The following is a 27,944-nucleotide window of genomic DNA, read 5'->3' as shown; positions in this document are numbered from 1 at the left end:
GTAAACCAGTTGAAATCGATTCTTCTTATTCCTTTTTAAATCGATTTTTAATGATTCAGTTGAATCCAGCAGCCCTAGGCGACTCGAACTCTGAAGTTTCAGAGCTATTTGAGTCAGGTTTCAGGAAATTCAGGGGCTGCAGTTCGATTTCTTAACTCGGGTTCTACTTCTACGATTCTTCGTGACTTTGCATTCACCTTGAAAAAGAAGATTTCTTTTTACCCCCAAGAGGCCAATTCAGGGGCTGTAGTTCTATTTCCCCTGTTCTTAAAATGTTTTAAGACTGAAAGTCTGAAACAATACATTTCTGCCAATCAGGATCTTATATTGCAATTGACTCGCCCTGACGGAAAAACCTGGATTTCAAACAGTTCCGCCATTCCTTCCGGATTCCAATCATTTCTCGTCTTGTCCGCATTCTCAATCATCATTCTATCCGTTTGCATTGATCTATTTTGATCTGTGTCTCAGTGAAATTTGAGCGTTGTATGAGGCTCGAATCATTGAAGATGTCCATGGAATCTGAGAATCCAGAAGAGGCAACGATGGTTGCAGCCCTTCTTCCCCTGGCTTCTGTCTCTCAGCAACCCTACGTTTCAGAACTCCTCTCTTTCACTCTTGATCGCCTCCACAAGGTATTTCTTCTTAACAGTCGTTCATGTTTCGTTGATTTCTCTGGAAAGCTACATAATTGTATAAGATTGTTTTTGTACTGATTTCAGGAACCGGAGCTTCTTCGTGTGGATGCCGAGCGTATTCGGCGGCAAATGCAAGAGGTGGCGGTTGGGAATTACCGTGCCTTTATTGCTGCCGCTGATGCATTGCTCTCAATTAGGGAGGAAGTCACTGCAGTTGACATACATCTTGAATTGCTGGTATTTTCTTTGATTCACTTGTTTCCTTGTTTTAACTTGTTATGAGATAACTGCTTCTTATCCATAATTTGTGCAATTCATTATGTGATAAATGCATCTTATCCACAATTGGGTGCCATTCATTATGAGATACTTTCATAATTTCCTCTCTCCCCACTGCTGTTGAATTGTTTTTACCTTCGGTGGATGAGCTAGATTTGGATGGATGCGTGCCTGACCTGAGCAGCAAAAGGGAATCTGCAGTTTTAATGTTTACAGCGTCCAACCATCACCTTCAACACATATTGAATAAAGTGCTAGAGATGGTTCTAGGATAATTCAACAATTCTACATCTACATTACAACAATACTGACTTTTCTCCAGACTTGATACTTCAGTTTATTGCAAGACTGATATTTAGCTTCTGATGGAGTAACATACCTCAAAGTTTGGATTGAAACTCATTGTGTTAATAGCTCGAATATTTCTGGTGGAAAATCATTTGTTCTCTTACTTATTTTATGTTTCCATATTAGCATACTGCTGCCTTGTTTTCGAATAAATGGAACAGACAGCTGGCAATCCACATTGCCTTGCATAGAGAGAATGTGTATGCTAGAGGAGTATCTTCAGTTGGGTATGTTATCAGAACAGAACGATGAATTATCTAAGGATGCTTTTTCTTGAACTTAGGGGTAGCACCGATAGGTCAGTAGATGAGGGAAAGTTGAATAAAATGGTTTTGTCATCTGTAGTAAAGAGAAATGACTTGAACTGGCTGGAATGATATGGTGCAAGTTGAAGGCTCTAAAAGGACAAGGAAAGGCCAAGAAGGATGTGGTCAAGGTTGTGACAAGAGACTACTACATAAGATTTTTAACTGAAGAGGTGGCTCTAGAAAGAGTGGAACAGTAGAGCAGTAGTAAACCAAAGTAGTTGGGATAAGGATTTTTTGAATCGAGTTGAGTATTAATAAGAATGGCTGCCTCCTTAACTCTTCATGTTATTTGGAGATTTTTTTTTAATGTTATGTGCAAGCTTTGTCTATGAACAGTTATTGATATGTTAGTTATTTAGGGGTTGTTTGCTTATAAATTGGTACCTAGTCTTTTCTGAAGTATATGCATTTATTCATATGATTGGATATCTACTTTGTTTTGCTAATATTATATTATCCATTCTAGTCCAACAGACTTAGGAAACTGAGGTTCTTTTGTTATCCATTTTTTTGCAGATAACTGATATTCCGAAACTCACAACAGGTTGCACTGAGTTCATTGACTCTGCACAGCATGTTTTGGAGAAGAGAAAGCTGAATCAAACATTGCTAGCCAATCATAATACTTTGCTTGACTTGCTTGAAATTCCCCAGCTTATGGACACGTATGTGTTTGGTTACATACTTTTAATAATTTCTTAACTCAATAACTGGCCAATATGTTATGGATCCCCAATAGTTCTTAGCTTTTGTAAAGTTTTTACTGTAGGGATCAACAACCTTGATCTTCTGGAATGAATAGGAAAGTTCTTGGAGATTAATGATTGATATTAAGATGTGTATGATAGTGGGCGCTGTTCCAGTATGTGTCTAAGAGTTGAATCTTTTATATGGTAAAGCCTTGCATGCTTGGACTAGGCTTAAATGGAATCAACAATAGGGTACATATTATGGGCTATAAATAACAGCTGAGGAAAAATAAAAATTTCCAAGATTTGGAAAGTAGATAATCTGTGTTCGTTTTTGGTATCCAAGGATTGAAAACAGTTAGCAACAAAAGAATGTTCATGAGAACATTCATCCACCAGGAAAACACACACACACACACACACACACACACACATTGCATTAAGAAATCCATGGATGTACTGGTTGGGTGTTGTACAAACTATGAGGTGGTATTTTATGCCAATTGGGTGTGTACGCACACAATTCAAACTCAAAAAAGAAAAAAAGGTGATAAATTTGGAGGATAAAAAAAGATGCCTCTATGATCTCCTTGTCCTGTTGCATCTGACATGGGTACTTCGATAAAATAAAATTAGGACCTCCTGGTATCTTAGAATCAATGACTAGGTTCAGTGAGAAAAAGAAAAAAAATTTGTCCTACATTATCATCAGAACAGCATTCTTCAAAGACTTTTTGGATGAGAATCTGAATAGGCACCTTTTGGGTTATTGAGTGATTGGTTGGTTGATATCACTGTAATTTAGTGTTTTTTGCTTTTGTTGGTGGCAAATAATATTTCTCCAATTTCTGTATGACACTCCATATTTGTCTCTAGGATCATTGCTTAGAAACGCCTCTAAGGTCCTTCTTCCCACAGATGTGTAAGGAATGGAAATTATGATGAAGCTCTTGACTTAGAAGCCTTTGTTTGCAAACTGTCAACAATGCATCCAAAGTGAGTTTCACTTTATCATTTTATTTATTTATTTTGAACTAAGACTAATTATGGCTTTGAAGTTTAAATCTCATAAAAGTAGCTAACAGTGGCTTCTTTTCATCTTGTTCTGTTTTATTTTTTCCTCCTCTCTCTTTGTTAGGATACCTGCCATTCAAGCATTAGCAGCAGAAGTTAGACAGACAACCCAAGCTCTTCTTTCCCAGCTTCTGCAAAAACTTCGATCGAATATTGAGGTACCTTTGGCAGCCATGGATAAAAAAATATATGGATGTGAGGAAATTACTTTCTGTTTTCTATTCCAACTTAAATGGATTATCAAAAGTTGACTTAAATGGGGTGTACATGTTCTCAAGCAGAGTCCATTGTTTTGGATATGTTTAGCTCCGGCAAAACAACATTCATTGGTATACTGGGTTGAAATTTTGCAGTTGCCGGAATGTCTTCGTATTGTTGGGTATTTACGGCGTATAGGAGTATTTAGTGAGTCGGAACTGCGCCTTCAGGTATGGTTTATGTGTGATTGCTACACATATTTCGGCTTTGCCTGTTTTGGTTTCTTAGTTTATAGTTCTGACTAGCTATACCGGACAGTCAAATTACTCAAAGTTAGCTGATGATGATGATGTCTGATGTTCTTCATGCTGACAATGTTCTTATGCAACTCTGAGCATGTTCATTTTTCTTCTTTCTTTCTGACAAGGTTCTTGCATTGGAACAGTTTTTGAGATGCAGAGAAGCATGGCTTGCTGGAATTCTTGATGACCTGGACCAGAGAAATGTCTACGAGTACTTGAAAGGAATGGTGAATTGTCATCGGATGCATCTCTTAAATGCAGTTAATCAATACAGAGCTTTATTTTCTGATGATAAATCTGAAAGTGAAGAAAACTATGATGGCGGGCTTCTTTATAGTTGGGCTATGCATCAAATTACCTCACATCTTAGAACTTTAAAGACCCTGTTGCCCAAGATTACTGATGGCGGATCTTTGTCAAACATACTGGACCAGTGTATGGTGAGAATGTCTCCATTGAAGTCTTATCTCTGTGGCTTAATGTTTGCTTGCCTTTGCTTCTTTACGTCATGTAGGATTTTTTCTTGTGAGATGATTTGTGAAAAGGTGAACTCATTGTTTACCTGACTATGTGACAATTTGTTGCATGTAGTATCCTTCATTGTGTATGCAATCTGGGGAGTTATTAAACCTGGAGTAAGTCATTGACTGGTCTAAGCACCATGTTCCAGGTTTAATGATTTGACCATTGGGTCAAATGGGTCAACCCATCTTGTATGTAATTATTAAGAAAAAAACGCATGGCTGGGTTTCTTGGAGAATGTGACAGTTTAATTAAGAAAGGTGGGCCAGACTGAAGTAAACTATTACATTACAGTGAAACATGATACTTGGAGGTCCCTTTCTATCTTGATGCATTGGATTCAAGACAAACTCCTGCATACTGGTATCTACAAACTTAGACACACAACCCAACTGAGATTCCTAGATTGACACTGAGAGGAAGGCGCGGGGGGGGGGGGGGGGAAGAGAATCAATGTCTTAAAAAATTCTTGCCAAAATTATTCCCGACACTCTTTGCTACACACCCTTTATTTTCCAAGCACTGATGCACTGTATTTAGCGACGCTGACGTAACGGCACTCACAACTAGCACACACCTAGTTGCACAACCACAAACACTGATACGCACTGGCACAAACCTCAACTGGCTGGGGCACCCAATAATGTAAAACTAGAATACTAGTCCCAATTTCCCAAATAATCCACAAAAACAAAATAGAAACAAGGGCAGAATTAGAAGGTTAGGGTTTCAAACCAAACCAGCCATGGGAATGCAACCAAACTTGGATCGATTGAAGCTTATATGGAGGGGAAGCACTGCTGAAAATTTCACTCAATTCTAATGGTGGAGTTGGAAGATATAGAAGCAACACCAAATTAGAAGGTTAAGAGAGCCCACAAACCAGCACTGTGTTTGGGCTCCAATGAGGATTGCGTGTAGGCCTTGATGAGAGAAAGCTCTGCAGCAATTTTGATGTAATTCTGATAGACAGAAGTGGAGTTATTAGATGGGAATGAAAATAGAAGGTAGGACTCAGAATTAGAAGGTGATGGCCTGCAGAGCAATCCAGCCAACGGCAGGGGCTGGAATTGGGATCGAGTGGATCCCCAACAGCAGTGAAGAACTCCTCCAATTCTTAGCTTGTTCTGATCACTGGATGTGTAGATATGAGACACAGAAGCTGCAGCACTAAATCAGATCACAGGGAGTAGCAGCAGTCTTCAATCGATGGGTAATAGCCACAGCAGCCTCTGGAATTGATTGGAGATGATTGGAGCCTTCAAGGATCTTCACAGCAGTTGCAGTGATCACAATATAACAGCAACACAAGGGAATCGATTGGGATAAGAAGGGAAGATAGGAGAAGAAGGGAAAAGGGATAAGGAGATTCGGCTCTCTCAGCCCTAGGGGTTTTGGGTCTCACCAGCCAGGCTCCTTGCCTTTCATCCTCACAACAGGATAATCAAAACTTGCACAAAACAACCTAAGCAACTTCATTAATTCATAAAAACGTGGGGTGGCAGGTTACAATATATAAAGGCCCAAGGATTGAGCTCCAAAACAGAAACTAAAAATTAGAAAGTCCCTTATGAGGCTGAGACTTGGGTTACTAAATTAGAAACTCTAAGTTGCAAGGTTCAAAATAGAAACTAAGTCTAATTAAAAATAGTAACTTAAGCCAACTTTCTAAATCTAAAATTCGAAATTAAACTAGACTTCTAAATCTCCACGCACAAAGCACTATGCAATTTGATCTTGGGCCCCACAGAATCTTCTAATAATATTCTCACCAAGGCAAAATAAGGGTCTGTGACACTGTTCATGTGAGCAGTGTTTTGGCCTCTTTTTCTTCATGTTTTGTCCTACATCACCCAATTTATCAGTCTACAATTTCGCATGCCCTCTTGCCTCGCAACTACAATTGGTCATGCCAACCGGGAGAAGCACACCCATCCTGTCACGATGTCATCACCATAGCACTCCAATATCCACAATAATAATGCAAATCACAAGAACACAGGCTATAACGTGGTTAGGCAGTGTGCCTACATCCACAAAGTAATGGTCTAACTGACCTCAGCGTTTACTCACACCAGTGATTTTTAAATGCAAGCTACAGCTCATGAACACCTTATCCTAGTTCAACACTTGCCTACAAAGTGCAAAGGCAACAATCCCGAATGGTATGTTTCAGTTGCAGCAACAACCCAGGAGCACCCTCTCCTGCTTCAACCCTTGATGACATAAAGGCTAGGACAACAATCTCCAACACCTAGACAAGTCCAAACTTGCTAGGCTAACAATATAAATCAGAAAATTACTAATCCTCCCAATAAATCAATGGTCTAGCTTTATCAGCATTAATCAAACACTAGACAAACAAAAATAGGGACTTGCGAATATGGATTACCTCAACCTGTGTAATCCCATGACGACTGCTCCCTCAATGCGTAGAAGTCAACTTGAGTGTGCTTCAATCATCAACGTATATAAAAAAAAATCACCATATGTACAGAAGTAGTAGTCAAAACAGCATCATGCAAAACAATCTTCAATCCACAGTTGCATAGCAACTCTCTCGGATTTCTTCTTTTCAAAACACATGGTAGCAACAGCCATTAAAAAATCTCTGCAATACCATATCTCTTCTTAAATCATCCTCAATATTCCGTAGAAGATCCTATTTCAGCAGCAACTCTCCTGAACTGTCAAATTTGCTTTTCTCTTTCAGTTCTGATGTTTCTCCTTCAATCTGATCTCTGCTCCTTGCATCAGATATAAGAACCTCTATTTGATTGCAATTTGCAACAATAATGGACAGCAGTGGTACTTGAACCGTAGCAGCAACTATATTCAAGTCAGCACCTTCTCATACACCATGATTGCAGCCATCCTTCAAAATTTCAGACCAGAAACTTGATTCAGGTATTGAAGAACAGCAATACCTTCCTTCTATTGATGTTCTTCTTTTCTTCAAAACACAATGGCAGCAACTTCTCTTAATCTGATGTGCACCATGTCAGCATTCTATCCTCTCAGATCTCTGTCTCTATAGGCAACGATATATAACCATTGAAATGCAGCATCAACTAATAAACGACTTGAAGCTTCATAGCAGCCCAAAGAACGGAACCCAAATCTGCACTTTCTCCTTTTTTTTTTCCTCTGCTCGACCACTCTTCTTCATCTCTTTCTGATGAAAATAGAAACAATTGTAGCAGCACCTATTCACACATACTTACTTTCTCAAAAATTCTGCAAAGGAGAGATCTCAGTTTTTGCCCGCAAGGAAGTTCTTTTAAATAAGCAACAGATCGGCAACCAAGCTGTCAATATGCTCAAGTGACAGAGAGAAATTAAGATTTTCCTTTTTCGGTTGTGTCTTGAGCCGCAAGAATTATCTCTATTAGAGAGAATCCATGCAAGGAATCCTAGAGCTCCTCCTTATTATAGCATGAATTTAGAAACATTCAAGTATTCCTTGCTGAAATCGTGTGAGGTAGAGAAAATCCTGACTTATCTGAACTTCTGTACAACCAATGGCAAACATAGCAAGGCTAAACATGGCAAAGTCATAACCGAACCCCAAGAGTCCAACTTTGGTTTACTTCTTTCCTTTTGGAATCCACGCATACAGTGGGTTGTTTCCCTTTTTATTTAGGATTCTCAAGAGTCCAAATCACATTAGCAACTGTACTCCTTATTCTAGAACTCCCTTTCCTATTTGCTGCTTATATAAGCTGCTGAAATATACACTATACATGTTTAGAGAGTTCAGTCCACGTGTAGATTTAGTTCTGTGCCAAAAATCAGCCTTAGTGATTGTTGATATCATGAAATTGGGAACTTTAATGCTGCTGTCTATGTGCTTGCTGATATCACCCATGACTTCATCATTCCACTTCAAATAAATTACTGACCGCGGCTTTTACCTATTGGTTACTGAACTGAGACCCCACGTGAAACATGAAATCATTCTTTAACCAGATTGAATCAAAACTGAATCAATCCAAATCAATTGAGTTGAGCCGAATCATATAGAACCAAAGAAGTGAACTATAGAACGAGTCATTGAACCATCACATTTGTCACCGCACTGTAGTGTGAGTGTGTTTGTCACACTGTTGACTTTGCTGCCATGTGTTACACGGCTCTCTGTCTGATCCACTATCAGTGTACATCAATGTGGCAGTCTGTCTGTCACTGCCAGAGCCGCCACAACACATGTGCATCACCCAGACACCTCCAATATACCACCGAACACTGCCACACGGGTTGCCAACAATGACACCCATGATGCAGTTGCCCAACACCAACAAATTTCCTATAGCCAATGTCTCCAGTTAGTATCTGAGTATGATGATGTACGTGCTTTTATTTTTTTTTCATAATTGTACCTTGTGGTAATCTCAATGTATGCCAACCCCCCCCCCACCCCACTCCCCCCCAAAAAATGTATGCTTAATCTTAAACTGAATGAGGGTTACTGTTTCTCTGATGAATAAAAAAAGGGTGTCTGTAATATCATCTGTGGAGTGTCTGCTGAAATTAATGCCCCTCTTTTTCTTATCTGCCCTTGACAGTATTGTGCTGTGGGTCTTGGTTTGGTTGGACTGGATTTTAGGGGCTTGCTTCCATTGCTTTTTGAAGGGTAAACAAACCTTTAATTTCTCCTTTTTACTACAACCTCCAGCATTCCAACATTTTAGCTAACTTTATTTGGCTGTTTCACAGTGCAGTGCTCAACTTATTCTCAAAGAACATGAGTACAGCAGTTGAAGACTTCCAGGTCTGCGAAATAGTAGCATAAAATTAATTTTTGTATTGTATTACCATATAGAAAAAAAATGTTTTTGGTTTACAGAAACTTTTTTTCTTGGGAATAATGTTCTTATCGTCTGAAAATTGAATTCATTTCAGAAAATGGGGATTAGGTTGACATGTTTCATTGAAAAGAACAACCTATTTCCCTTTTTGAGTGGTTTATAATTTGCAGCTGTTATTATTATTGCTGCTCTCAATATCAGCATTGTCAATATTACTGTTTTGCTGAATGACTGAATCAAATTGTTGTGAACTGTTTTATAATTTTAAACTATTACAACTGCCATTGTTCTCTATCAGATAGTCCTGGATTCACATCGTTGGGTCCCATTACCAGCTGTTGGATTCTCAACCAATGGTGTAACTGAGGACAGTCAGGAAGATGTGACTCCATCTTCTTATTTAATGGAACATCCACCTCTTGCGGTGTTTGTTAATGGTATGTCTGGTTAATTTGTCTTCTCTATGAAATTCTTTCTTGGATCAGGATTCAGATTAGTTCTTTTCATTCTGATATCCTTTAATTTTCATTTTAAGAAAGTGGGTGCATAGCAAAGTTTTAAAAGATTAAAATCTTTATTTGATATGCCATTGACTACCAGTTTTCATTCTTCTACTTGAAATTGAGCCTGGATCAAGCTGGAATCCTACCTCATAACATTGTGAAAATCTTTTCTATAAGCAACCATCGATGTCTTGTAAGATATAACCGACCTCATTTAGTTGGGATAAGGCTGAATTGTTGTTGATGTCTTGTAAGATAGTTTCCAAAAGTTGGTTTGCAAGAGTTCCTTTCATGCATTGGTGCTACCTCTAGTGACATCTTAATTCAAGTATCTCTTAAAAAACAATTATTTCTTGATAATTATTTTGTTTACAATTCCTAGTATTTTTTAAACTCAATTTTTAGAGAAACTGAGAAGAAGCTTTGTGGCTTGAGCTGTTGCAAGTCTGGTGGTTTTCTAATTATTACAGAGTGAATTAGTCTTGTTTGATCTTGAATTTTTCAATCTTAGCTGCTGATGCGTAAAACAGACAATGGTGAACCTTCATTGTTATGGTGTGAATTTCCAAACCTCACCAATTTGGTGGGTTTGATGGTACATGACTTATTGTCTAATCGGTTAACGGATAACAGGAACAGCAATCACCAAAACTATAATTTCAGGATCTTTTCATGCATTTGTTTTACATGGAGAGTCGGAAGAAATATTTTGATGTACAACCATAATGCTTGGTTGGCTTTTCTCACCGAAAGATGTTGCTTGTAACCCACTTGAGAACATCCCTATCTCACTCGTGTTCTCTTTCCTTGTTGGTTGCAGGTGTCTCAGCAGCTATGAATGAATTACGGCCCTGTGCCCCATTGAGCTTGAAACATATGCTGGCGCAAGAACTTTTAAAGGGATTACAAGCTGTTTCTGACTCCTTGTTGAGGTTCAATGCAACTAAGATGCTTAGAGAGAATGAGTCTATTCTTTTTCTCTCACTCTGCCGAGCATTTATTGAGGTAAGATCCAAACTGAGACTGAGGTTTGTTTGCAACCTGTACTTAATTATCGATAGTGATTGTCAGCCTGTTTCTTTGAAACACTACATTTCTAGGTTGTCTATCCACATTGTGCAACTTGTTTTGGTCGCTGTTATCCCGGTGGAGCTGCTTTGATTACGGAATCAAAGAGTTTATTTGATGGAGTAAGCCGGCTATTGGCAGTCGCTCCTGCCAGAGAACTATCCAACCAGGTTGAGCATGTGGGGGAAAAATATGTTGCTGAGAATGGTGAAGATATCCCTGCAGTGGACAATGGAGTTGTACATGAAGCTGAGCAGACGGGAAAAGATGGTTCGGATGACACTACCACAGAGACTGTTGGAAGTTCTGTATAAATGCTTGTACTGAATTCATGGAGGTATGATGTATCTGGTCCAAAGGAAAAAGAAAACATGGGAAACAGGAACTTATACACGAGAATGGAGTAGTTTGCTAAAGCCTTAAAGTGGTAACAACCCTGTGGATTGGAGGTGCTGAAACACATTCTCTGGTTTTATTTGGAATTAGGTACTTGTAGGGATATGGCCAGTTGGGGCTGACCATCTTAAGTCCATGCTTGCATGACCAAATTCTCATCCAATTGCCAACAATAGAAATAGAAATGTTTTCAACCCCCAAAAAAAAAGAAGCTACGAATGCTTTTGGTAACTTGGAATGTTAAATCTCTTTTACTGACACAGCTGCCAAGTAATGCAATACTGTTTATAACATCAGAATCGAATAGTCTGTGATTGATCTTGATTCTGGACGAGTGACCGATTCTAGGATTTGGAACCGAATCGCAAGTTTTCAGATCTGAGGAGCCGATTCTTGGGTTGTTGGGATTGATTTTGGCCGATAACTGATTCTATCCCTGATTCCAAGTTTAAAACCTTGATGAGACGTAGGATTTTTTTCTTTGTTTTGGTTGTGGGTATGGGGGTGGGGGGTGGGGGGTGGGGAAGAGTATTGTAGAGAGATGAGAAGTTTAAAAAATAAGGTTATTGCTATCACTGTGTCTAACTTTTCATACATTGTTATTCATTGTTGGTGCTACTATTGCAGATTGATTTTTATTTTGACCAGTGACCTGTGTAGTTTATTACGAAAAGGCTCCTGTGCAGCACCCTGTCTGTCCCTTGCCCGAGCAGGGGTAAGGCGGTCTTTGCATGTCTCGCTGTGTCTGGTGCTGTCCGTGTAACGTGGACAGGGTGCTGTACCAAAGCCGATACCCCTCTGGGTTTCTTTCTCTTCTTTCACCTCGATCTGCTCTATTTTCTAATATGTCGTTTCCTTTGCGATCTTTTTTGGTGGATTCCTCTAGTCTCTTCTCTGTTTCCCTTGTTGTGTTTTGTAGGCTTTGGGTGCTTACTCAGTTATGTAATATGATAATTCTCAGTTGGAATGTTCGTGGACTTGAGTCCCCTCAAACTAGAATAGCTTTACGCTCCAATATTTCAACGTATTTCATCTTTTTGTACGAGACGAAGTTAAGATGTCTGGATGAGAAGCATGTACGTACTAGGTTCCTTCAGAAGTTTAGTAGGATTATGGTGTGTCTCTGGCTCCACTCTTAGACCTACCGGAAAGAATTTTGGCTACTACCTGGGTTCACAGCCAAAGAAATGGAATAATTCACTTTCTCCTAGGGTTCACAAATACCCTCATGGATTTTGGTATTTACCAAAATACCCTTTTTTATTCCATTTCTTTGGCAGTGAACCGGTTAGCAGGAACATTCCTGCAACCCGGTAGCAGCAAAGTTTCGTCCAGGCCTACCAACATCCTTACATTTTCTCGCTTCTTTGCTCTCTATTTTTTTGGGATATGAGTGAGTTTCAAGCCTTCATTTGTGCCTCTTTCGGTTAATTATTGGTGACTTTAACCAATCCCTGTAACCTATAGATAAATTTGGAGGGGAGGATAGTAATGTTAATAGCCCTGCTGCTCTAGGTCTAAAAAATTTGTTGCACACTTTTGACGTCTACAAGCTCCTCATCCTGGGGGTAAAATTTACTTGGTCTAATAAGCAAAAGCCTTTGAATTGTAATCAAAGAAAAAAAAAAATTGATAGATGCTTTACCTATCCTGTTTGGTTGACAATCTGGGATGAATTGTTACTCTCATTTGCTTCAGCTTTAAAGTCATATCACCATCCTATAATTTTAGCAACAAATACGGCTACTAGGAATTAGGAATGTGAGGAAATTATTTCACTTCCAAGTTGCATGGTGCCACCATCCTAGTTTTCAACCTTTTCTGTGTCTCAAAGTGGTCTATTAATCTGGATCTTGATCTTTTCAATAAAACTAAGAGTCTGATGTTTTGTTTGCGAAAATGGAATAAGGACGTTTTTGGTCATCTTCTCTTAAGCAACATCTCATTAAGCGTTTGCACCATCTAGAGCAACTCACCCCTTCGCCTGAGGGTTTGAACCGAATTTTGGAGGTTTCATCCAATCTCCATTTGTTAGTTGCGGTTGAGGAAACATTTTAGTTTCAAAATTCCCTGCATAATTATATTTCTCAGGGAGATCGAAATACAAAATTCTACCACATTGTCACTGATGTGGCAGAGATAGCCAAAGTCTTCTCTTCTCATCTCCAGTCCATCCATTGCACCTCAAATCCTCTTCATCCAGATTTCATTGAGAGTTTTTTTTTAGTCCTAATGATAATGACTCACTCATTGCCTTACCCTCTTTAGAGGAGGTGCGAGACAAAAATGTTTAGCTTGGGATCCTTCAAGACTTCTGACTACAGTGGAGTCCCAGCTAATTTTTTTTTTATCAAAACTGTTGGGTTATGGTGAGTTTGGATGTTTTGAATTTTGTGCAACTCTTCTTCATATCAATCTCTGTAACTTGTGGCACAAATCATACTTTGATTACTCTCAAGTCAAAAAAAAAAGGTGCTACCTCTCCAGATGAGTTCATACCCATTAGATTATGCACTCTCTCATAAGATTATATCCAAACTTAGGGTCCGTCGATTGCAAAATTTTTTACTACGTTTCATTTCTCCTTTCCAATTAGCTTTTGTCAAGAGTAGGCAAATATCTGATAATGTAATCATTGCTAAAGAGATTATGTACTATATGAAGCATTGTAAGGGAAATGGTGTTATACCCGCATCCCGGAATGCAATTAAATATTATTTTTTTCTCGTGACGTGTAGATACCGCTGCCATGTATGCTGGCGACCTGTTCTCTATGATGGTCAAATCTAGCTACAAAATCATTGATCACAGTACGGGCTTACTTGTAGAGGAAAGGTTCCTCAACCGCCAGTGGGAAAAGTTCGTTGACGGCGACTTTGTTGACTATCCTCCAAGTACCAGCCCGGGAAGCGAGGAGTTTAGGAGGGAGTACCCTGGACCGTCACCTCGGTTGGATATTTCGTTCAGTGATGAGCTGGGCATTGCGGTGGCGAAGCTATTTGGGGTCATGGGTGATAAACCATGACACTAGAAGTGTAAGTTCTAGCCCTTAAATTGCTTATTTACCCTTTCCCGCGGTGACCTCGAAGTACGGGCCAAGGTTGAACCGCCGGGGCTATTTTAGTTGAGTGGAAAAATAATTTACTTATGGGTCCCACTTGCCTTGGGGAAACATGTGGAGAGCAATTATACCCATATCATGTGAGCTCATCTCTTAATTAGGTTCTTTCCTAATTATAACTAGTGGGCAGGCCCATTAGCTTATGAGGGCCATTGGGCTTAAGTGGTAATTTAACTTAAGGGTCCATCTAACTCTATTTGACCCAAGGTTGAGTATTCCTTTCTCTTACCCAAATAGAACTAATGGGTCAACCCATTAAGCCCTCATGACACATTTGACTTGAGGTACCCAATACCCACTTGTTATAAATAAGTCCAAGAGGGAGAGAGAACATTTACTCCTCATTCATCATTCTCATCTACCCTAAACGTGGAGGAGTAAAGAGGAAGGAGAAAAGGAGGGAAAAGGGTGGAGCAGCTTAGTGGGAGGTTTGAGACCCCACTTCTTGGAGCCTCAACGTGGAGCTTCTACCTTAGGGTAGGTAAGCCATTGAAGCTTTCTCCCTTCTTTTATTTTGATTTGGAATTTGGAGAAATGAGAGAGAATCAGTCTAGGGTTTGTCTTAGAACTCAAAAATCGATTGAAACCCTTAGCTGTGATTATGGTGGAGCTATTTCACTCTATGGCTAGTCTTAAAGCTCACAATCTCTCTCCAATTGAAAGACTTAGGGTTTCTACCCTATTATGCCCTAAAATAGGATTCTCATTGCTTTCCCTCTTGAGTTCTTGAGATTACATGGACCTACTGAACTTAGGAGGAAGCTTTCTTGAAGCCTCCTTACCCTCAAACCCCTTGGGGAAGGAACCCCTGATGAGAAACCTTTCCATTTTTGGTTCTGCAGGTGTGTGGTTTTGCATATGGTTTCAGTACCTACGAGAAACCACCTTGAAACCACTCTCCTGAGAAAGCTCTGTTAAAGTCGATTTTAGGTGTGGTTTCATGTTCTGAGACAAACTACCCATAAAACCACATTGGGCAGAGACCTTCCTGAGCCCTTGGTTAGCTAGGATTTACGTGTGGATTCAGGTTTTGGGCATGAGACCACCCATAAAATCACCCTGTCTCTGAAACCTTAAACTTAGCTAAATTATGAGGTATCTTTTGGGGATTCTCCCCTTTTACATAATTAACCATGTTCTCACTTTTTCATTAGGTTATATTTCTCCTTTCTTGCAACGTGCTACTTAACCCCAACGGCAACCCATAACTTGAGACATAACATATACGGTGAGTGGGTTTGGCTGTTTGGGCTTGATATTATTATTGCATGGTATATTATGTCATCATTATAAATTATTAAGCATGCTTGCGCATATTGTATATTTATATATATATGATTGTTATGATGTTGATTGGAGATGCTTTACTTTGATGGGTTACAGTGCCGGTGGGTGCCGGTGCCGGAACCCCGAATACTATATATATTTTTATGAAGTAATTATGTTGAATGTCATGTTGAACTGTATGCACCGTGCCGTGCTGGTAACCGGACACTAAACCATATGAAAAGTTGATGCGTCCGGATTACCTCTCGGGACGATAGGACTTGCATGTAGTATATCTGCGGTTAGGATTTTGTACCCTTATGCTACGACCCTTACCAACAGGGGTTTAGGTGTTGGGTAATCAGTACATTGGATTCTGTGGAGGGGAGAGAGGCCAGTCATGGTAGTATTGGTTATTGGGGTCTGCCACTGAGTGATCTTGGAGGCTTCGATTGGCGTAGGCTCCCTGGTGACAATTGAAAATTCATTGTGGTGATAAGATAAGTGACCCACATTGTCTTCTGAGTTGTCACAATAGCATATACCTCTGACTTAGTTGTTTGTTAGGTGGAAAAATAAAATTAACATGTGCATGCATTGGACTATGTGAATTGCGTGTTTGTGCATCCCCATCCCCTCACTAGCTCAGTGAAGCTAACCCCCTCGTACGCACACTTTTTAGATTATAATGCAAGTGACGGGTATCTCGCGGGACTTGGAGTTCAGCCCTCGGGATACGATGAGATTGGTGAAGGGGAGCCGGAAGCTGTGTTCGAGGAACATGGCGATGGGTGTCCTTGTGATGATTGCGCCTAAGGGCCGTGAGGATATTCGGGACTTGGTCCCTTTTTGATTTACTTTTGGGGCTTAGGCTCGTGTTTAAACATATACTGTTATACCCTTTTGATAGTTATTAGATGGTCATTGAAAATATAACTAACTACTGTATTTATCATCTAGCCTTTGAACATCTTGTAACTATTTGATTCTATACGCTTCCGCAATACTACTGATCTTTGGAATGTAATATTCCCTTTTTTCACATTCTGATATTATATTGTGTTAATATTGGTTATGGCTGTGTGTTGGGACACTGTGTCAGTGATCCAGGCGGTTTAGTAGGATGACACGCGTCGTCCTAATCACCCTTTATATTATATTATATTCCTTGTCTGGAATAGGGGCGTGACAAATGGGGTTGAGTGGCCATTAAATGGATATGTCCAAATCATATGATAGTTTAGAATGGAGTTATATTCAATCCATTTTTGAGTTATTGGGTTTCTCTACTCATTTGTGTGATTTAGTGAGCTATATCATTTCCTCAGTCAGTTACTCAATTAAGCTCAAAGGAAGTGCTTTTGGTTTCTTTGAATCCTTATGGGGTATCTGACAAGGATGCCCATTAAGTCCTTACTTATTCATTATTGCAATGGAAAGATTGTCATGTTTGTTATTTGTATATAGAGATCTAAACCTTTTTAAAGGTATCAAAATTGCCCGCTCAACCCTGGAAATCTCTCATTTATGTTTGCAAACGATACATCTCTATTTTGTTGTACTACTATTGAAGATATTAATACCATTTTAGCTATTGTTCACCTCTTTGAGGACTTATTTGGTTTTTGTATAAACTACTCCAAGAGTGAAGTCAATTTTAGTAAGAATGCTCCTAGTAGGCTTCATTCTCAACTGTGTCAGATTCTAGGAATGAAGGAAATGTCATCTTCATCCTCATACTTAGGTGCCCCCTTTTTATATCTTGTTCATCCACGAAGTTTTTCTCCCCAATTGTACATAAGGTCCATAATAAACTTGCTACTTGGAAAGCCTCTCTTTTGTCTCAAGCTGGTATATCCATCCTCATTAAATCTGTTTTCTGTTCCATGCCAACTTATCCAATGGCCTACTTTTGCTTTCCTAAGTCTGTTTGTTCCCAATTGGATTCGATTAATGCTCGATTTTGAAGGGCTGAGCCTTTGGGAAAACATAAACTTGCTTTAATCTCTTGGTCCCGAATGTGTAAGCCTCGTGTTTTCGAAGGTTTGGGTTTTAGGGCAAGTTCAATATATAACACTTCTCTCCTTCTTAGGCATGGATGGAGGCTTCTTAAAGATTCGGATACCTTATGGAGCAAAATTCTGAAACCAAAGTATTTTCCAACTTCTAATCCCTTAATGTTCGATTTTAAATCTAAAAAGGGATCTTGGTGTTGGAATAGTATTGTGAATGGTTGGTCTCTTTTACAGATGATGGTCTGCTAGACGGTAGGGACTGGTGAGTCTATTAAGGCTATGCACGTGGAGATTGATACGGAAATTCAAAATTCACCTAAAGTTCCAATTGTTCCTGTGGAAATTGTTGAATGGTGGTATTGCCACAAAAGATAAATTAGCAGGTTTTCTAGAGACTAATAGTTCTTGTTGCTTGTGTCAGGACAATCATACACAACATAGACAGGGTCTTCCTAACTAGAGAGTCTACAAAGGCATTCACATATCTAAGAATGTGAGAGACAATACATGATTTAAAAATCGTAAACATATGAGCTATATCCACTACAATGGATGCCAGGGTCAAAGAAGGAGTCTTGGAGCCACGTTGGAGAAGAGAAACCATAGCACTAATTTGACCATTTTTTTTAAAATCATGCTTCAAGTGGAGAGCCTACTTAGGTGTCCAAGAATGGCACTCAAGTTGGCCAAGGACTGGTCTTATGAGGCACTAAGGAGGTCACATTGTCTTCCCTATCTCAAGCAACAAAACTGGTATACACGAATGACACCCAAGCTGCTAAGGACCGGTCTCGAGAGACAGTAAGGATGCCACATTCCCTTCCCTATCTCAGGCAAGCAAAAGCTTTTCATGAGTGGTACTTAAGTTGTGACCAAAGACTAGTCTCAAGAGACAATAAAGAGGTCACGTTGTCTTCCCTATCTCAAGCAAAGCGTTGAAAATAATTATCCAAATTACACTTAAATTAAGGGGGATAGATTGCTTATCTTAATTGGAGACAAACTAAGGTCGATGACGACAATCTCAAGCACCATATAACGCGTCGTGATTTTGAAAATCTTAAAGAAACTTAAGGAAACAGTGGGGCAGAGTCGCGACAAAACTCACTCTCCTTAAGACTATAGATGCCCCTATGGTTTAAACCGGGTCCTTATGAATCAGTCTCCAAGATAAAACAATATTCCAAACATGAAGCTATCTAGTAGTGATGCATTTCACTCACTAAGCTACTAAGGGACGGATAGTTGCACTCAATTGGATACAAACAAAGAAGTGAGAAAGCCAAAACCAAAATGAGATCGTCTTAAATGTTAGAAAAATGGACAAAACATCTCTTCTCTTTATATAGGAGAAGAAAAGGCACTTCAAGAGATGTCTCAAAAGGATATGCCCACAAACCATGTCTTTTCCCACAAGACTTGTTTGTTAACCATTCAAACAAGTCTTCCAGTAGACACACCCATTGGTCATTTAGGTGTCTATTAGGAAACGACAATCCCTCTAATATTTGGAATCATATATTTCAATTTAGGAAGAAAGTTCTCTGTCTAGGAGTGTGGCCTATGCCAACACTCCCATGAGTCTATCTCTCTCCTCCCCATTTGAAAAGACACCTCTGCCCCCTTGTTTTAAGGAGGAGAGAGATAGACACATGGGAGTGCTGGCATAGGCCACACTCCCGGACAGAAAACTGCTTCCCTTTAATTTATATATATTCCAACACAAAGGGTTTTCAAGTTTGAAAACAAAGCGAAACCCAAAGTGCATTAGGTCAATCAAAAATGTTGTTCTGATTGAAGTGTTGTGATTAAAATCACTGAATAAATAAAGAGGGACAATCTTACATTTGACACTCCAGACCATGGTCATTTTTTCTTTAAAAGCGAGAACCAATGACACTGAAATCAGGTCAATTGGACTTCTGGATGAAAAGATTTTGCATTGAGGGCTATGAGTGGCCCAAGAGGAAACAACAAAGGAAAAACCCATATTTGTAGACTTAAGGTTTAGGTGCCACCCTTCTAATTTTAGAAAAAGAGAATCAATGACATTGAAATTAGGTTAATTGGAATTTTAAATAAAAAGATTATGCTTCAAGGCCTATCAGTGGGCCATGAGAAAACAATGGAGGAAATATTCAAATTTAAAGATTTAAAGTTTTGTTTCCTCTATCTTCGGTCACGAATCAAATGTTGAATGCGTGAGCGTGCCAGAGTCACTAAGACCTAGAGAAAATCGAAGATGATGATCTGACTTCTTTCAGGAAACTATGGATCAACCTCCCACCTAGGTAGATCCAAGGGCTTTTTTATGACAATTGTTCAAGAGAAACAGATCTTCAAAGGGATGAAACAAAAAAACATTATCAATTGTTTTTGTTATGTACGTCTCGAATTCTTGGACCTGTTTGGAAGAATTACCCACTCCGACATTTTTTGATGGCGACCTGAATGGAACTTTTTTTGAGATTTGTGACGGTAGCGGAGGGCTTGGGCCTGTCACTGATCTCGTTGGGGGTGCGGGAGCAAAGCCCCCCACGGTACGGTACGACCCGACACGATGGATCGACCCGATCCGATGGAGGAGTATTTATAATCTTTACCCGCTTTATTGTAAAGTAGTGAGATTTGGGCTTTTTCGTTTTAGGGTTTCAGGGAGAGAGCAACAACACCGTTTTGGATGTTCTTGAGGGTTCTCCATTGTAACTTTCTCCAATTTACATAGTGAAACAGCTTCGCCTTCGCTGGTGGACGTAGCACACTATACTGGTGTGTGAACCACATTAAATCTCTGTGTCATCTTGCTCTGTTTTTGTTACTTTTCGTGTTTTAGTTGGTGTTTACACTAACAATTTTCCAACGGAATCACTCTTTCGAACGATTGAAAATATCAGATGTACTCTCCTCAAGAAATTGATGGAAAATTACAAACTAAGATTACACTAAATTACTTCTACTTCCTAAGATAAAGATAAAAAGATTATGGTGTTTTGATTTACCGAAAGGTCCTTCTGCCTCCTTCAAATCCTTTATTTATATTTGAACGGTTCTATAACTGGAAAAACCCCATGTTCTCCACCGGTAGTTGTAACTTCCATTCTTTATGGATTAGAACTGTCCTAAGTGTGTTAGGCTTGTGAAGACCGACCGAAAGTACCTCGGCCAAATCTCAACAACTTCCTTATCTTAGCCCAAATGAACCGTTCCACTGTGGCCCAAAATAATTCTTTCTGGCCCCCTAAAACTTTTGTTGCTCTACACCCAGCCATACTTGCTCGCGCTTCTTGACCGAAATAGGGTACAAACAGGTTTCAACCAGCTTGTATTTGAATGAAAGAGAAAACCAACAACAATGTGATTGGACTTCCATGTCATCATTACCCTTCCCCATACTATTTCAAAGGGTTAAATGTCCTTAGATGTGTGGACATTCCCTTCTCTATGAGTGTAGAGAATCTCGGTCCAATATTTTTCACATAAAAAATTGGGGAAAAGTTTCATGCACGGTCGTGTATAAGAGGAATCTTTTACACTGGTTTTTAGTAACCGTCAAATTAAAGTGTTTTAATCTGAACTGTCCAAGGATAAAGTAACGGTAGATACTTCTCCTGTACGATTACCTTTCAGTTACTTTTTCAAATACGTGTAAAAGACTTTTGTATTTATCAACATGATTAAAAAAAAACAATGATTAAAAAAAAACCCGAAACGACTTCCTTTTGTTTCGTTCACTGCAATTCCCTTTTTTTCAAAAACGTTCTCTTAAGAGGCTGTGATGGCTTTAAGAAAAAACTGAAGAAGGAGAGAAGAGAAACATGATTGGATTACTGAATAGTGAATCGCTGTTATTCCTGAATTGTTTTCACTATTTTTTTGATAAAATAAAAAACTTGGAGAAAGAGAGAGGAGAAACATAATTGGATTACTAGAAACACAGAGGGGAATAAGAGGAACATTACGTCTCTGTGAAGTGTAAAAAAACAGGGACGAAGGTTCTTAAGAATTCCCCTCTCAATAATCTCTCCCGTTGTATTTAAGAAAAAAAAATTGTATCGTTATTTTTTACAAGAGTTTACTCATTTTTACGGGAGGGGAATCACTATTACTGTTTGTCTTTTGGGTGTCTCATTTCAAACTCAGTTTGACCTCACCACATATTCTTTTTTTTTTTAATTTCAAATTCTCTCCCAACCCAACGGCAAAACCCATATAAAAATCCTCTGCAGTGCACCCAATGTGGACATAGATCTGGGGAAGAGACCCCTCCCCTCCCCTCATTTGTTGGGTTTTTTAGACCTTATAATCGAGCCTAAGATCTGCAAGTTACAACTGATTTTGCTGCGGAATTGCCACCAAAATGCAATTTTGAGGAAAAAGTTTGGTCTGGGCTCCTGGTTGTCGTTTGACTTCTTGGTTTTTTGGAAGGTTTTCTTTTGGTTTGAGCTATTCCTTTCGCACCTCTTAAAGCCATCACAGCCTCTTAAGAGAACGTATTGAAAAACGGAAGTTGCAGAGAATGAAACAAAAGGAAGTTGTTTCATTTTTGTTTTTTTAACCATTGTTTTTTTTAATCATGTTGATAAATACAAAAGTCTTTTGCACGCATTTTGAAAAAGTAACTGAAAAGGTAATCGTATAGGAGAAGTATCTACCATTACTTTATCTTTGGACAGTTTAGATTAAAACACTTTAATCTGACATATACCTCTTATACACGACCGTGCAGTTCCTCTCTCAAATGAGTTTTTTTTTTTATTGTTTTCTCTCATCTACTTTGAAAATGTGGGTTACATATGAATGATACTTTTTTCAAAACACCCATTGGTGTGCCGTGCGCATTCTTACCCATGTTGGCAGCATGGGGACCATCACCAATAAATATAAAAGAAAAATTTGAGGACCAAAAAGGATAATACTTTCACTATGAAACAACAACATCATATCCTATATTTTCGAACACAGAGAAGTAATATTATATGCTTTAAAGCCTCTCTAATTCAAGCTCAGTTCTAATTACCACAATAAAATCTTGTTCCAAAACAACAATATGGGTAAGATTCTGTGAAAATGGTAATGGTGTAATATGATATCTATGAAGATGAAAACAGGATCATCAGAGAGAGAGAGAGAGAGAGAGAGAGAGAGATTTAATTAATCCCACATTTCATTGAAGGATTTACAAACAAGAAGTATAATAAGCAACTCCATCAAATTCAATGCAATTGCCAGTTCATAAAGCTTTGAAAAGAAGAAGATAAGTTAGAAAGACTGACCTTCTAGGTCGTTTGAGAGATGGAAGTGGGAACTAGATTGAGGTGAGGAGACAGTAGCAGTAGTCTAGCACTGGAAGCAAAGCAGATCACAATAGTGCATTGGTGGGGAAATGTGGAATTGGAAGATGTGGGGTTCTTATAACTTAATTCAGATGGGAAAAGTTGGGATGAACAGTGGCTGTGACTGTTTTTCTTGGGCTGGCTCTAAACAGTGAATCGATTTATCAAAAAAGAAAAGAAAACAGTGAGTGAAAGAGATAGTAGTACAACTGCTTCTCAAGCAAAAAAAAGTTACAACTGCTTCTCAAGCAAACTCCAGCTCTTTTTCTTTCAAGGTTTGTCCATTTTCTAGGCATTAATGGCAGCTTGAAGTTGTTCCAGGGTTCGCCCCTTTGTTTCAGGCAGAAACATGACTATAAACAGGATACTTATTGCATTACTTGCTGCATAGAGGAAGAAGGTACCTGAAAATCACACAAACATGTAAGCCCAACAACTACTGTTACAAGGGATTAATGTTGTAGTAACACATCACAGAGGTTCTAAAATAGAAAACCAAGTTAGACAAGGCAATAATAATTCTGCTTTTAATCTCTCAGTTTCTCTCCCACACTAGAAATATAAACTCATGACTAGTCTTTACCATAAGAACTCCATTGTATAAGAAAGTTAAAAGTAAAAGAAATTGTCCATGCTCCAATCCAGTTCACCAATGTTGCCAGGCTTCCACCCGCTCCTTTAATATTTAGAGGAAATACCTGCATTCAAAGCAGAGTTGGCTGATGAGGCATATGATCAAATGTATAGAAATAGTGTAGACATGAATAATGATTTTGATGACAAATGTTAAAATTACCTCGGACATCATAACCCAAGGAACTGCTCCCATTCCAATTGAGAAAAATCCTATGTATGCCTAAGCTCATTGAACAAATTAAAACCCAGAAAAAAGATTAAAAGAATTGAGTTCTGATGGAAGAAATAATATCAGTATTTTTAACTAGAGACTTCCCACATTACCATACCAGTATTCCAGTTACAGCAAGTGGAGAAACTACTGTGGGTGCCAATTCGTGGACCTAATTCACAAAAGCATCTCTAGGCATAAGACTCTCGAAAACCAAAAGACAGGAAGAATATCAGGATTCATAGGTGACAACTACCTTCAGATAGAAGGACATCCCAATTAGTAAACAGCTTAAGACCAACCCTGAAGTAGAAATCTAAAAAATGAAACAAAACAACACCTCATATTCATTAAAAGGACTTTGTGCAATAAAAGATGTTTTCCCAATTCATTGTCCATCACTTCCTACCAATAGAAGGGGTCTTCTTCCAGCCTTGTCCATTAAGAGTGCATTGAATATAGTTATTATAACCTGCAAAATAAGATTGTCTAAATCAATTCCATGGAGAAAGATGTTCAATTTTAAGGACATTGAGGGAAAAGAGAGCTGAATACCTGAAGAAAAGCAAAACATATAGTTCCGACTTTGGCAGAAAATCCTAAGATTACAGACAGATTCAATGGCAATTAGTATGTTTTTGTTACTTCAACCTGTACATTATCAAAAGAAAGAAAATAAAAAATGCATTTCAGAATTTCCTTTTTTGATACATTCTCTAGAAGACAGCACTCCAGAAGGTTATCTTTTCTAGAGAATACTTGTATGTCCATTAATGATTATCTGCCTTATTAGCTTTGCACAGACTTGGTTGCTGTGTTTATCCATTAATTTGCACACAGGTGGGAGAGGGTTTGTTTTTCCCAATACGTGATATCGAAGCAAGGTTATTGTAATCAAGTATGAACTATTTTGGGAAAGAACAAACTCAATATCCCAAAAAACGACCTTCTCTCCTCTACAGACAAGCTGATCTTCCTTTGACCAAGTTCTCCTAACATGAGTAGCAACGAGAATTCTCCAGTAAACATTTCATATAATCAAGCTGGAAAAGTTACTCCAGAAAGACAGAAGAGTATAGAGGCTCATTTGAAGCTGTATTTCTGGTCTACCAAAAGCAGAATTAAGTGTCTGTAAGTGTGAAATGCTGACAGTTTTGTTTTTGCCACTTACTTAATTCCCTTGTCTAGCAGGAATCATTTCAAAGAAGTCCCTTTACCTGCAGATGAAAGAATTTGGCTCGTGTAAAAGACAACTCCATTGATTCCCCCAAATTGTTGAATGACCATTAGTCCGACTCCAATCTGTTCATCAATATCATTTTTGGTCAAAAAGTTATATAATAAAAAAAAGGGAAGAGAAATGAACGCCAAATTTTTTTTTAAAAATCAACGTGTAGAATAAACAGAAAGCTTTATCAGTTTCGTCCTACAGCCGATTATAGGATGCAGTACTTGCAAATCTCCATCTCAAAAGACTGATCTGATGAGAGGAGGGTATTCAAAAGTATATTAAGAAAGGGATTTCTCATTCACAATCGATGTGAGATTAACACTCCCCCTCACATGTAGGTGGATCGGAGCCACCGTACATGTGAACGGATATAGGAAGGGGATGTTGGAGTCGGATGGAACTGGAAGGGAGGAAGGACGTAACCTGCTCTGATACCATGTAAATCTCCATCTCAAAAGACCGATCTGATGAGAGGAGGGTGTTCATAGGTATATCAGGAGAGAGATTTCTCACTCACAATCGTTGTGGGATTAATAGTACCAAGTTATTTGAGTTGCAAGAAACATTTACCATGACCGAACGGGAGTATCTTCTTTGGAACAAATCCAGCAATTTGGCTTTAGGGAGCTTTTCAAGAGTGTCTATATATTCCTGCAAAGCACCCATATGGTCCCTCATCAGTCATCACATTTCTTTGATGTAAAAGTTATATTACGTTCTCAAAAGCTATTGTTTTTTGAGTTGGGAAGAACTTGAATTTCATCTTCTTCTTGAGAAATATCAGCATCCATGCCACGAAGTTTCTGTAGAGCAACCTGAAATTCTTTCTTGTGTCCCGTCTTTGCCTGCAACAAAAATCAAATATAAACTATGTCATTCTCTTTAGTGTTTGTCATATATTGTGTAGAAGTAACTTTACTCGCTGAAATTTCTTACTAGCCATCTTGGAGACTCTGGAATGAATAAGAGGCCCAGAAGATTGGTAAAACATGGGATAAGTCCTGCAACAATACAACATGTTAGTCCTTCCTACAATAGGTCTATTTGAGGTTCTTTGATTTAATATTTCTGCACTAATATAATACAATATCTCCATGTCCTTAACATAACTAAATAATAATAGGTTATCTAATTAGGGTAAAGTGCTGAATTTTACCAATTAGAGCCAAGGTTCGCCATGTTACAACTGTGCCTACAACGAAGGAAAAAGATACTCCACTGCAGATCATAAGCTGCAGATTCAGTATAAAGTAAGTTCAAGTGATCCTTCCTTAATCAGTTATAGACATACGTATGAGGCTTGAAGATGATTAGACATAAGTGTTTCAAAACGATGTGTTTCTTGCAACATTTCATGTAGGTGTATATTTATAATTTGAGTTGGCAACCTGATTGATCGTCGTCAAGCCTCCTCGAAGATCTTTGGGTGCTATTTCAGCTATGAAAATCGGCACCTTTTCATCCATTTTGTTAAAACTTTTAATTAGACATACAGTAAATATCTACAACCAAAGCAGGACTCTCAATAGTGTTTGCTTAATGCATTAGAATCCAAAATCTTAGGAAGTTTACCACATAAGAAAAGATTCCCATTCCATATCCCATGGACAGTCTTCCAATATCCAGTGATGTAGCTCCCTTTATAAGAATCAAGATATGGAAAGGAAACCGTGTTACAATTTTGAGAAATAATATTAATATCAATAAAAGTAATGTAGAGATGGAAGTACAACAGCATTCAAAGTAAGAGTGGAGAACTGGAAATGAAACAAAAACCTCGGCGAAGTAGACAGCAAACCATCCTGCAATGCAAAAAACGGCTGAGATTCTCATTGCCTGCTTACACAAAACCATGGTTTAGAAAATAGATCGGCTATGTTTCTTGAATATGCTACAGTCCTGTTCAGGCCAAAGCTTGTTGCAACAAATTTTATTGAAATTTCCATCTGATTACCCCTTTCCGACCAATAAAATCAGCAATTGTCCCACTTGTGATTGCACCAACCATTGCACCAAAAGTCACGATAGACCCAAACACAGAATACTGCATGCAACATGTAAAAATGGTGTTGGAAAGTTTTGAGTCCCAGTGACTTTGAAAATTTTGTGTACTTACAGTGTAATCACAGGATACATTGCGACTTGGTAGTGTGTTTGGTACATGACTGCTTAATTAAATCAGTTGAATAAATCTGTAAAAGAACCTGTGCTATTGATAGATTCAGATCTTTCCTTAGGGCAGCCTCAACTGGCGATGAAAAACCTACCTGAAGAATAGGAAAATGTGTCAATAGTTTTACCAAAGTTTGTCATTTGATGAATATGATATGGAACAGAACTTGTTGAAAGTCAGTAATCTGTTTTGCATTTGTACGAGAATACGATCACTCAAAGAGTTTCAAAGTCAATACACTAAGACTAAAGCTTGTATTCCCCCCCCCCCCCCAACAGTTATAATTGTGGTTTTGACCCAAGTGGGTGGCTTGGGGTTCATTGTTGTCTAAGTTCACTAGCAGGGTATAAACCAAGCTCAATCATCACAAAAGCAGGTTAGAACTATTTATAGGGTTGTAGGTCCAAGTTTATGTCTTGAATGATATCTCAATGCAAGGAGGATAAGGAGCTCTGTATCTTCAAATAAATGAGGATGGAAAACTAATTCATCTGCTAGTCAGATTTGAATTGAACATTTTGTATTATATTTTCTTCTCAGTGAGATGAACTGAAGGTAGGGAGATCTAAGGATCAGAACTTACACAAGTCCCAAATTCAAAAGAGCCCGCAACGGCCACAAATGTGCTGAGATAAACCATCCAATGACTATCATTGGTGCTTTTTCTGTCTTCATCTTCTCCATACTGTATTAGAGGCTCTCTTATCTCTTTTTGCAATCTGTTCTCAGAAGTTTCCATGTTGTGGTCAATGGCCATATCTATCTACTCAAAAAAGAGGAGAATGAATCAGACAGATCAATCTCAAAAACAAAAAAAAAAACATA

The 27,944-nt window shown here is 38.6% G+C and overlaps 2 protein-coding genes across 2 annotated transcripts; one reads left to right on the top strand and one right to left on the bottom strand.

The window, feature by feature from the left end:
* The first annotated feature begins 382 nt into the window (after positions 1-382).
* Positions 383-11,074, top strand: LOC122658616 (conserved oligomeric Golgi complex subunit 8-like). Its single transcript, XM_043853640.1, has 12 exons — positions 383-635; positions 723-875; positions 2,090-2,238; positions 3,181-3,258; positions 3,401-3,494; positions 3,690-3,764; positions 3,980-4,276; positions 8,924-8,991; positions 9,075-9,129; positions 9,465-9,603; positions 10,490-10,674; positions 10,770-11,074. The coding sequence occupies exons 1-12, from the start codon at positions 489-491 to the stop codon at positions 11,049-11,051; spliced, it is 1,722 nt and encodes a 573-aa protein (XP_043709575.1). The 5' UTR covers positions 383-488; the 3' UTR covers positions 11,052-11,074.
* Positions 9,709-27,944, bottom strand: LOC122658619 (sugar transporter ERD6-like 7). Its single transcript, XM_043853643.1, has 19 exons — positions 27,703-27,944; positions 27,151-27,213; positions 26,901-26,990; positions 26,723-26,782; positions 26,519-26,584; positions 26,335-26,400; positions 26,103-26,178; positions 25,883-25,947; positions 25,699-25,791; positions 25,517-25,597; positions 24,933-25,017; positions 24,271-24,314; positions 24,125-24,187; positions 23,972-24,031; positions 23,834-23,887; positions 23,665-23,724; positions 23,452-23,566; positions 23,104-23,272; positions 9,709-9,738 (listed from the first exon to the last, which is right to left on the bottom strand). The coding sequence occupies exons 1-18, from the start codon at positions 27,874-27,876 to the stop codon at positions 23,157-23,159; spliced, it is 1,431 nt and encodes a 476-aa protein (XP_043709578.1). The 5' UTR covers positions 27,877-27,944; the 3' UTR covers positions 9,709-9,738; positions 23,104-23,156.

Source organism: Telopea speciosissima, chromosome 4, assembly GCF_018873765.1.
Source record: "Telopea speciosissima isolate NSW1024214 ecotype Mountain lineage chromosome 4, Tspe_v1, whole genome shotgun sequence".
NCBI classification, from domain to species: domain Eukaryota; kingdom Viridiplantae; phylum Streptophyta; class Magnoliopsida; order Proteales; family Proteaceae; genus Telopea; species Telopea speciosissima.
Note: the sequence above shows the minus strand (reverse complement) of the source record. Positions and strands in the feature narration are given on the sequence as shown.